Source organism: Triturus cristatus, chromosome 5_2 (genome assembly GCF_964204655.1).
Source record: "Triturus cristatus chromosome 5_2, aTriCri1.1, whole genome shotgun sequence".
Classification (NCBI taxonomy): domain Eukaryota; kingdom Metazoa; phylum Chordata; class Amphibia; order Caudata; family Salamandridae; genus Triturus; species Triturus cristatus.
The window spans coordinates 275,018,046-275,030,241 of record NC_140588.1 but is presented as its reverse complement, the minus strand read 5'-3'; the positions used below and the strand labels follow the sequence as shown (position 1 = coordinate 275,030,241).

At 43.1% G+C, this 12,196-nt stretch overlaps 1 protein-coding gene across 3 annotated transcripts in view; it reads left to right on the top strand.

Annotated features, from left to right (window-relative positions):
* MRS2 (magnesium transporter MRS2) overlaps positions 1-12,196 on the top strand; it is a 157,197-nt gene that overhangs the window by 132,549 nt on the left and 12,452 nt on the right. For 2 of the 3 annotated variants that reach the window (XM_085607040.1, XM_085607042.1), the window contains one exon: positions 2,123-2,221. The exons of the other annotated variant lie outside the window; for it this stretch is intronic. In XM_085607040.1, coding sequence (XP_085463166.1) covers positions 2,123-2,221 — 99 coding nt within the window. The remainder of the gene's footprint in view (positions 1-2,122; positions 2,222-12,196) is intronic. 3 annotated transcript variants of the gene reach the window in all.

Below are 12,196 nucleotides of genomic sequence, written 5' to 3'. Positions count from 1 at the left end.
CCAGTTGCAAGTCTGCAGTTCTGGAAGTAACACCACATCCTCTCCCCTAAGTGCAACATTTAATCAAGTGGTCAACTGGATAAAAAAACATAAAGATAACAAATAATTTAAAAGTGCTTTGTCGCTATTTGAAAACTCAGAAAATATGTCCTTATTTTAGTCTTTTAGAGCACTAACCATAATTTTGATGCCAATAAGACCCTCTCATATATGTAATTTCTAAAGGAAATGCTCTAGGTATTACAGTTTTGATTACATCAAGATGACGTCAGGCGTTCCACACTTTTGTAATAAATATAGAATGTTAGCAATCTAGTTGTTCATTAGGATACTGTTGAGAGGCAGAGGCCAGGGGCACGGACTCTGAAAATTGAAGGCAGGTAGGAGGGTGCAAAGGCAACAATTTAACCACACTGAGCAGGCAGGAAGGGCCGTGGCAGCACAACAGACTATGGAGGGCAGTGGAAAGGGGGGCAGGGGCAACAAACCAACAATACAGGACTTGCAAGAGAGGCTGTGGCAATGTAATAGACCATTGTGGGCAGAAGGAAGAGGCAATGGTAGTACAACCATACATGCCAAAAGACCCGATTCAGCCAGGAAACGTCCAATGTTTTTAAGCTCAAATGGGCTTATTTGATCTGTCTCCTGTCTACAATCTCCTCTTTTTCAATGTAACTCAAAGGGGAAAATCAATACCCCAGTTTTTTTTCAAAATCTCCCTCTTACCAAGTTCAAAATGTTCGCAAGTATGGTACATTGGATCATGGAAGGAAATGGGGTAGGGACATGGACTTGGATAACAGAGGACAGGAGGGACATGGAGAGGTGCACCAAACTGACCCTGCAGGGCAGGCATCAGGGTTTGCAGCAGCACAATAAACCACACAGGACATGCGGGACGGGAGTGCAGCACAACAATCCATAGAAAGCAAGAGGGAGGGGACAGGACCATGCACATGGACACCAGAGAACAGAGGGGCAAGAGGCAATGGTAGCTAGCTGACCATAATGGACAGACAGGAGAGAAAGCTGCAGCATAACAGACCATAAAGGGCAGGAGGGACGGATCAGGGGCATTACAATGGAACAGACAAGCCAGGAGGGAGGGAGTAGGGGTCTGCACATGTAAACAGAGGGCTGGGGGCAAGGGGGCAGGGCAGGAGCAGCAAGATAGCCATGGAGGTCAGGCAGGATGGGCACTAGAAGCAAGACACACCATGAAGAGCAACAGTGAGACTGTGATGGCATACACACAGACCATGGAGGGAAGGTGGGAGGGGGTCAGGGGCAGCAAACTGACCACACAGGGAAGGTGGGAGGGGCCATGGCAGCCCAGAAGACCATGCATGGGAAGTGGGAGGGTTAGTGACAGCACAATGGCTATGATGGGCAAGAAGGAGGGTGCAGGGGCATGCACAAAGGACGATGGAGGATAGAAGGGAGGGTCAGGACCTGTGCACAGACAAGACAGTTCAGGGGAAGGGGCCTCACAACAGACCGCACTGGGCAGGCAGGAGGAGCAGTTGCAGCACAACAGACCAGGGAGGGCAGAAGGGTGTGGCAGTACAATGGACCATGTAGGACAGGAGGAAGAGGATAAGGGCATGGCATGTGGACAGGCAGGGTGGAGGTGGCAGGGAGAGGTTACAGTCATCTGACAATGCTAGGCAGGTGGGAGGAGAGTGGCAGCTCAACAGAACACTCAGAGTAGATAGGAGTGGCAGGTCCATGGAACATGGTGGGCAAAAAGGATGGAGCAGGGGCATGCTCAAAGACATCGGAGGGAAGGGGGAAGGAGAATAGGGGCAGCAAGCTAAGCACAGAGTTTAAGCAGGAGGTCAATGATGGGGCATAGAATTGGGCAATGGAGGGCAGGAGGAGTGGACTGGTACATCATACTAAATTGAGGGCAGTGGCAGCACATCAGACCATGCATGGCAGGAGGGAGGAGGCTAGTCCATGGATTCACACAACAGAGGATAGGGAGGAGGGGGATGGGCCAGCAAGCTAACTGTTCAGAGAAGGCGGGTATTAGGAACTTTATTGTTTTTAAAACGTGTATCTGTACGAACTACTTAAAATATGAACAAGTATGCAGCATAATCTCACTTTTATTCAGGAAGAAGAGGACGTTTGTGACTGTGACTCCGGGCTCACTTGGCAGAAACACCCTCTGACCCTCCACCCCCTATCGCAAAATGTAATGCCCGTGAAAAGGGTAAGTGAACACAGTGTTATATAGAACATAGTCCTGAGAGCACGATTGAAAATGAAAACTAGATATAGTGTATGGTATAAACTATGCACCAAAAAGTGTGATATAAGATGAACAGGGGGTGAAATATAATATGCAATACATTGTGCGCAATGACAGATTCATTGGAGAGCGCGAGATAGCACAGGCACTAGCGCGTGCTATGCGATATGCGCCTTGGAGTGTAATATGCACAGGGCAGTGTTGTGTAACCTAACTACTCTCTAAAGTTGTAATATAAAATATGTGCTGGGGAGTGTAACGTTGCATATGCACTGTGACAAAGATATGGATCCCAGATTGTAATATGTATGGCATAGCACTGTGCGTTATAACATAGGCATCGAGGAAGGCACGTTAGATGGGGCAATATAACCCGTGCGAAGACAAGTGTGGCATGACATATTCACGGGGTGGTGTTACAGTGCACATGGGCTAGAGAGTGTCATAGCATATGCACTAGCTGGTGGAATACAACACAGGTTTGTGGCACTCGGCAGGCAATGGTGGGTGTAACACAGCATTGGGCTCTGCCAGGAGCGCGCTGTGACTCTCAAGTGATGTTCGCCCCCTTTCCAGAGAGTAAAATGAAAAGTATTACACATCCGGCAGTGGATGTGTGTTTTATTAACCGTGAGGGGGGTTTCTTGCATAGTTTTGGTCGAATTTTTGTCGAATCCCCTTTGAATGGCTTGGTGTGCATATGTATTAAATGTGCCCGTCAATAGCTACCCATGTTTGTATAAATAAACGACAAGGGTGTCTACCGGGATTAGGCACGGTAGGGCATCAGACATGTCAGAGCTTCACTAGTGGTGTAAATACATTCCACGTGGATTCATTGTATGCATAGTCGCCTTTTAATGAATATCACGCAAATCGTCATGGTGATAGGTACGTACTGTTTGTCCAGCATGTCCTAGGTGTGTCTATAAATATATATTTTTTAAAAATAATAAAAAACAGTGGCCGGCCCTGGGGATTGGGGTCAAAAAAATATAATTAGGAGACAGGCCCTGGGGGATGGGGTCATCAGGGCCAATAAATTAGAATAAGAAGGGGAACCACACAGCCCCCCTTCTTAAAAAATTAAAATAAATAAAAGACTGGCATCGTGCCGGAGGCCATGCCCCCTCCTTGCAGCACTCTGCAAACGCGCCCCCTGGCGAGTTGTAAGTTGGGGAATTAATTCCTCTTCAATACTGAGGGTCCCTGAGGGCCAACTAGCCCAACAGGCATCTCCAGTATGCGCCAGGGAGCTGCGCTGCAGACAGGTGTTCTGAGGCCAAGCCCCTTTTTACACCTCTCTGCAACGCAGCTCTGTGGCGCTTACTGGAGGTACCTAGTGGTCTAGTTTGACCCTAGGGACCCTTAGGATTCAAGGGGACTTAATCTCTCAACTTAGAACAGCCACAGGGCGCGTTTACACAGTGGTGAAGGGAGGGGACGGGGCCTGAGGTGACGTGTGCAAACACGCACTATGGCACGTTTTAAATTGGGGATATAATTTCCCTTCAATACTGAGGGCCCCTGGGGGCTAACTAGCCCACCAAGTGCTTCCAGTAAGCGCCACTGAGCTGCATTGCAGAGAGGTGGTCCAGGCCGTGCCACTTTTTACACCTCTCTGCAACGCAGCTCTGTGGCACTTACTGGAGGTACCTAGTGGGCTAGTTGGACCCTAGGGACCCTCAGGATTCAAATGAACTTAATCTCCCAACTAAAAACGGACACAGGGCGTGTTTACACAGTGGTGAAGGGAGGGGACGGGGCCTGAGTTAACGTGTGCAAAAACGCCCTGTGGCCTGTTTTAAGAGGTAGTTTTAATCCCCCTGCCCTATTATATACTAGGGGCTTACAGAGGAGGTCATGCTAATCACAGGGGGACCCCAACGCATAATGTTCCCTAGTGTATGTAGGTGTTTTCACTGTATTCTAAGTGTCTTTTAACATTGCACTGGCTCTAGAACTGGTTAGTCAGACTCAGTTACCACCAGTATCCGTCTGAAAAAGTTGAGGGTACAGGATGATTTTGCAACAAGGATTCTTTCTGCTCTTCTTTTTGTTCTTTCTGCACGTTATCCTTCTTCCCGCACTTTTCTTCGTCTTTGAGGACTTCTGTTGCTTCTTTCTGCACTTCTTTTTTTTCTTTCTGTGCATTTTTTCTTCTTTCTTCACATGTCCTATCTCTGTAGGCATAGTTAGAAATTAGCATTTAAAAAACCTTTGAAATTCACAGAAAAAACCATAGGTTTCAGGCACGTTATAGTTAGGAATTAGCATTTAAAAAACCTCAGAAATTCACTGAAAAAAACATAGGTTTCAGGGGTGTTATAGTTAGCTGGACTTTTCACTTGTACAAAACCATTTAAATTCCCCCGTTATAGTTAGTTCAGCTAACTATAACTCGCGCGCCCGCAATGCACTGCTGATGACGTCACATATTACATCACTCATGACATGGTCAGTGACATCACTCATGACATCACTGATGACATCACTGATGACATCATCCTTGTGATAGAGTGGCAGACCTCCTCTCACCCTAATATAACCTTTGATACACACATTCAAAAATAGAGACTAAAATGTTCAAAACAATGGACATACCAATACCAGTTACAACAACCTCTTCAGTAATTCTAAGATCCACATACACATCCACTCATTCACCAACAGTCCTATACAGTCACTCATACATGTACTCACTCATCATATGTACTCATACACCTATACATCCTGTTACACAATGCCACTCATCCATAGAGTTACTCACACACATAGTCACTCATGCTAATAAAGAATCAAACATACATTTACTTGCATATACAGTTATACACACACCACCACACTTACTTCTACGGAAACTTACACATACTTAGTCTTTTAAACAATCACTTATAGAAACACATACTTATTCATACAGGAACTCTTTCAATCTCTCACTCTCACATATACTCACTTATATACACCAATAGTCACATATACTAGTTTAAAACATATGTAGTTACTCATAAAGACACTATTGAGACAGTCATTCACTCACTAACACACCCATACACACACTCATCCACCCATACAGTCCTGCACACATGCTGTCTTCAACACATACAAACAGTGAGTCACTCATTCATGCACCTATGCACTACGTAATACCCCCCACCGAACCATGCAGACACTCAGACTGATACTCAAAAAACCAACTAATAACCTATATAGACACCCATGTAGCTACTCACCAACCCATGCAGCCACTTATACACAAAGTGAGACTGATACAGATATTTACATATTTAAACATTACTCACTAAGCCATGTATTCACTATGATGCACTTAATCAGTCAGTTACACAATCAATTTTTCAAAAACAAATCATCCATTTAGACACTTATATACCCATTTATTCTTCCATCATTGTTTAGATATACATATATAAAACATATTTAATTTTCAGAAAAACAGACATTCACTGGATGATGTCATCAGTGATGTCATTTGAGATGTCATCAGTGATGTCATGAGTGATGTCACCGACCATGTCATGAGTGATGTAATATGTGACGTCATCAGCAGTGCATTGTGGGCGCGCGAGTTATAGTTAGCTGAACTAACTATAACGGGGGAATTTCAATGGTTTTGTACAAGTGAAAAGTCCAGCTAACTATAACACCCCTGAAACCTATGTTTTTTACAGTGAATTTCTGAGGTTTTTTAAATGCTAATTCCTAACTATAACGTGCCTGAAACCTATGGTTTTTTCTGTGAATATATATATATATATATAGCACTTTGCTTTTGTCTTTCATGTTTCATCAATTAGGCGTGCCAATAGAATGCATTCATAAATATAAGAACTTAAGAGGGCTCACCATCTTTTTTAGGTTTAGCACATCATAAGTTCTATGTAAATCATTAACTGCTAGTTCACACACGTAGACTATTAGTTTTATAGTGCATCCATGGATGTGTTTCAGCTGAGGGGCAGGGTCTGTGACTTGAAACATGGATGCTATAGCGATCAATACTGTGGTTAATATAATATATTATAATCCAAGCGAAGTGGTTGTGATCATCTTGGTAACAGAATTAAAATAAAGTCTGACACTGACATAGTGTTGGAGAAAACTGGAGCCTAAAGGGATATGTCTTTATTTAGAAACAATTAGGCCTACTTTTTGCAGTCGTATGTCTGTGCCTGCGTCTTCCACCAGTTCTGCGATGTCATCCTGAAATGTTTGACCTCACCCCGCGTGAGCATGTGAGACATTTGCAGAATTGTGTTCCACGCTTTTGGAGAGAGTCAGAGTCTCTAGTTTGCCACATGTAAACGGTTGGCTTTTGAAGTATTCAATTTATAGAGTAGATTAAGTTCAATACAGTCTCATTGTCAGGTAAAAGGCTCTAGCAATCTTCACTTTGACAAGGTGATGTTGGATTGTCTACTGCCCAAGCCTAGGACAGAGAGCTACTAGGTGTGGTGTAGATGTTGTTAAATAGGGCCCCACTCTGGTCTGCATGGGAGGGGCTCTGGTGTTTTTTGGCCTTTAGTCACCTGGGTATCCCATTCATGTGGAGCTACTGAATTATCCTCTTATTTCCCAACTAGCGTAAGGGCCTCCAGTACTGAAAATGACTTGTTATATAGTGACGAGACTGAATACTAATGTCTCTGGCATGTCAGTAATTTGGATTTCTGTCACATGGTTGATTAGCATCTGCTTCCCTCACTTACTTTCGTTGCCTGTGTGTGGTACTTTGCTATAGAGCAGCACTTTATCCAACCGTTGATTATTTCATATTAACTAGGCCTTTGCTAAAATTCCGTTCCGCTCGCGGAAATTGTGATAATTTGACATATTCGAGTTCCACGGAGAGCGCGAAAATGTCAAAATTTCCGCAATCCGCATTTTACTGGAAATTTTTTGCTTGCTTGCGCTGTAAAATAATACATTCTCGCATGCGCGCGATCGCCTTACATGAATCCCCGCATTCGCCGACAAGTTTTCCCGATCCGGTCGCATTCTCCATGAGATGTTGGATTGTTGGTATCCATTTGCGCTGTCTCGCGACAGTTCGCGCCCGCAGTGACGTCATTCGTCGCGTGATCACGTCTTTCTTCTCGCGATCCTGCACCGCGAGACAAGTGAAAACAAGATAGCCGCGTCCGTGAGCAACCGCATGGGTAAGTTGGCGAGCCGCAACCACGCAGAAAATACCGCAAACGGGCGGGAAAAAAACTTCCGCATCTTCGCGATATTTCCGTGTGTTTGCGGAGATTTTTTAACATTTTCGCGTTAATTTGCAAAAGTGAATTTCGCAAATTCCGCCCACCCCTAATATTAACATGCACAGTAAACAATGTTGTTTACTTGACTTATCTGCAGTCAACTACAGATTGTGGTCTGTTTTGCAGGACCCTTTTGACTTTTCAGATTGCATACCATCTCAGAAAAACCCTCTTCCCACTAATGTCCTAAACCCGGCATGAAAAATTGACCTTGACTTAAATCTTTCAAGGGTACCATATCTTTTATTTCTTTCAGATGAGACTCTCCTTAACCTCCATCTTCTTCTGCATTCCTCTAACCACTGGGCTCTCCACTAACTTTGGGTTCCAGAGTAGAGTGCTTCCCTTCGTAAAGCACTTCATTGCCTAGACGGGGATAGTAAGCACTTTATATATGTATTTACCGTACGATACAATTGAATGGCTCCCCTTTCAGATTACACTCGTTGTTTAGCATCCACACTAGTTACAGATCATTGGCTAAATATGCACAGCGTTTGTGAACTGCTTATTTTATGCACATCGCATACTTCCTTTACCAAGCAGTGTAGCCCATTGTGAGGAGATTTTTTCCCCTTGGAGATGTGCCATATGTAATCCCTAACAGATTACATAATTCTGCATCCGCCTTCGAGGGCAGAACAAAGAACAACGACAGAGCTAAACCAAGGAGATACCACTCTTCTCAGAAGAAGGGCACCTGCACTGCTGTTCTAGAGCACATTTGCTTTGAAGAGCTAATCGGTGCACGACGACTCAGGATGTGGCCTTCTGCATCCTAACATTGCCCCATTGTTTGTGGGACATGCTTACATTTCATTTATTTATCCACATGCTACTGTTGCTCACTAGAAGCACCCTAAAATACAAGTCCATTTGATATTGCATAGTCACATTTTTGTGCATAAGTGCAGCCAAAAGTATGTGTGGCCAGGGCATTGAGCATTGTTTACAGCAGACCTCAAACATAAATAGCAGCTCTGTCCTATTGGACAAATACCTTCGATATATATTGGAGATATATAATTTGATCACTTCTATTGGGATTTATTTTGTTGACCCTAATATACAGTTGCTGCACAGCAAAAGGGGTTTGGAAGTATGTTCTAGCACATAATTTACAGCTTTTGTTATTTCACGTGGAAGAGAGCCACCATAGGCATTTCTGTTATATGAGCAAATGCTTTTACTGCGTCATACATGTGTAGAGTGTATTAAGTGTATTGTTTAGGGGATGCAGTTTCATTAGATAATTTGCTGATACTGGAAATATTGCTCCCTGTTGTTGTGTTACCTCAGAATTGCTAGTTAATCCTATGGATTTTTCACTGATAGATTTTTTTTTTTATTCAGCTAAAAATGCATAATTTGGCACTGTTCGTTCCAAGGCTGAGAACCTTAAAAAACGCCCCCTGGGGCATGGGGACGAGAGGGAGCTAATAGTTGCTCAGGCTCGCTTGGTACACTTTGGGGCCATTCGCAAATCTCCAGAGATTAGGGGATAGAAATTCCAGGGCTCCATGTCCTTTGATGTGATTTCCTGTTGTGTCAATATCTGGTCAAAAGTTGTGATGTAACTTCCTGCACATTTATTACGTGAATTAGTAATGTTCAAACCTGAAACATCTAAACATTTTATTGTCACAGAATGTTGACAAGTATGCTCATGCATGCAGACACAGCCCAGCACACCTACAGGTTGCTTAGTTCTCTTTTCGGTAGAAGTACTGCAGTTTATCTGTGCAGCAGTAGCTAATAAGATAGCCCAGAGGATGACACCGTAAGCCATTATCACACCCACACCTAAAATAGCACAGACGTATTGGTTTTGCACCTGGGTGATATTAAAGGGAAGACATTACAATGAAATCATAGGGCAGTAGTGCTGTGGCTTGTACACAATTAAAAATTACCTCCTTACTGAATCTGTGCCTGTGTTACTGCACCTAACGTTTATGACAAACTGAAATAATTAAACAACAATTTTCCATGCTTTGGAGAAACATGACATAACGAATTTAGCCATTAATTACAAAATCCTCTTCGGGTACAAATATTAAAGAGAGTCGTCTTATAAAACTGCAGAGATGGTCTTGCCTTTATTAGTAAAGACATTGTCGCCAATGTCTAATCTAAACATATATTCTTTAATATTCAATTTTACATCTGTGGGTCTCATGTTTTTGTCTTAATATTTGTCCATTTCTTAGGCAGGTCATCTTAAAGTGAATTGGGATACAAAAAATTCACGAGCAACAAATTTCCAGTTGTGTCAACAAGCGAGTTATGTATGAGAAAGTTTGTTGCACACTCAAACCATACTTCACGACTACTTTGTACCTAATGTTTTTATCACATTTTGATTTCATATTTCTTAAATTACTAAGAGCTGGAGATTTACAGAACTTCAGTACAAGTGTTATCTAGCAGTCACAGCTTAGACGGTAGCAGTGCCCTATCCTCCTCAGAACAGAAAGTGGATAATAACACTCCAATAGTAATGAAAGCCATTAAAAACAAATCTAGCCAAGTAATATTCCCTAGTGAACTAAAACTGGCTAAAGAGGTTGTAAGCAGGTGCTGGTTAATTTTTTGCATAGTAGCACCAATTAGTGCCTCAGCTTTGGTGCCATGAGAGTAATGTCATTTGAGAGGAGTAATTCAAGAAATGGACTAACCTGAATCAAGCAGTTTTACGTGCCATTTGAGTGCTTACATTGCTGAGCTTGGATGGAGAATCGTCCACTTGGTGCAATTCGCTCCTTTGATACTATGTAAGATGACGAAGCAGCCATTTGCATATAAAGGCAGCCAGACCGTTGACTAGCACATAAACATGGAAGTTGTTACAGCGATAGCTTTCTGTTGCTGGGTGGCCCTTTGCCAGAAGCACAACCTCCTCAAACTCCACCCACCTTGAAACTCCTAAGTACTTTTCTTTTAAAACACAACTGTTTCAGGTGGGACTTTCACAGGTTATCTCTTGTGAGGGGAGCCCTTAATTACAGTGACAGAACTCAATCTGCACTTGTCCATGTGTGAGTTGTTAATCCTATATAGCCTTCTTGTTATTTGCAGTCCTGTTTATTCCATTATAAACTCATGACAGGCTGACCCCAGTCCAGGTTTTATCTTTCCATCCTGGTTGTTGTACTCCTACATGGACGTGGGAGATGCGAGAGCTCTGGGAATTATCTGCCATTGGCTCTTTGCTCCACAGTGCCTGTGTCACATATCTGAAATAAGCTGAAATGTGAAGCTTTCGCAAGTGTTGGAGAAAAGAGAGAGGAAGGCTTAAATTCCAATGTAACTTCCAAAGATGGGTGACTGGTGAACTAATGAGGGCTTCAGATCGGACGCGCTTTAAAGGGTTGATAAAGGATGGGGCTTGTGTCACTTGTCTGAAGAGGAATAGAACTGTGGTGTGTACCAACTAGGGGGATAGAGAGTAGACTTGCAGCAATTGGAGTAATATAGCTGAACACTACACTTTTATTTTACACCATTTTTATCAAGAAATTAAACATGCTTTCTTTATTTAGCAGCCCTCCTACGGAATAGCAAAGCACTCAGGATTTCTGGGTCCATGAGCAAATATCTCCTTCCAGCTTTTTTCTTTCCTTTCGATTCTGGCACTACATTTCTGGATTATAAGTATCAGAATGAAAAGAAAAAACTGGGACTGGGTCGGCTACTCATGCCGACACATGGGACACGTCAGAGCTCTTGAATAAAGGTCCCTTGTTCCACAGTTTCTTCATCACACCTCTGTAATAGGCTGACATTTGGGGACCTTGCATGTGCTTTGAAAAAATGAAATTGGAGTCAAATTTGGATTCAAGCCTCTTTCTGAAGTTGGAGATGGCTTCAAATCAGACTTTCTTTGGAAAGGTTGAAATAAGATCAGACACTTGTCCAATGGTGCAAGATGCATTCAGGGTTTAAACTATGTTGCACATGAACTAGGTAGATAAGAGAGTAGTCAAGGTGTTGCGGGAGAGGAAGGAGTCTCATGGCTAAGCATGGTGTGTCAGATGAACATGGTATTGGAAAGGATGGAGTTGGCAATGTTTCAGGGAATAGGTGAATGAGATAACCTTTGAGGGGACTGGGTGATTGGAAATGGAGCAGGCCACATGAATGGAAACAGAGTAGGCTTCTAGCATGTTTGCTTGAATGAGAGAGTGGGGATTTGGACAATATCCCAAAGTCATGGTTCAGGTTTTCAAACATTGGTCCTCAAAAGGGTGGAGACAAGTTTGAACATGTACCTGAAAGGAGAGTGGAATTGCATGTGACACTGGGAGAAGAAAATATGACATGGCCCTCTGGAGGTGGGGCAAGAGTGCTTTCAAAATTGGTTAAAGGAACAGAGAGTAGATGTGGTTCTGAAGAATGATGTGCATACAGGAAGGGCTGTTGACTGTGCCTAAGAGGATATGACTTTAGCTGCATGGTGTTCAATGTGTCTTAGAAATTGGATAGGATGTGGTGAGATGGGAGGTTTGCTATAGATAGGGGAGAGGGAGTCAGCCTTATGATGGCAAAGAGATTAGATATGTCTGGAGAGGTCTCTTGAAGATTGAACATCTCCACTTGGAAATGTGTTAAGCAACGTGTTATCAAAAAAGGTGCAATGACCTAATGTTAAACC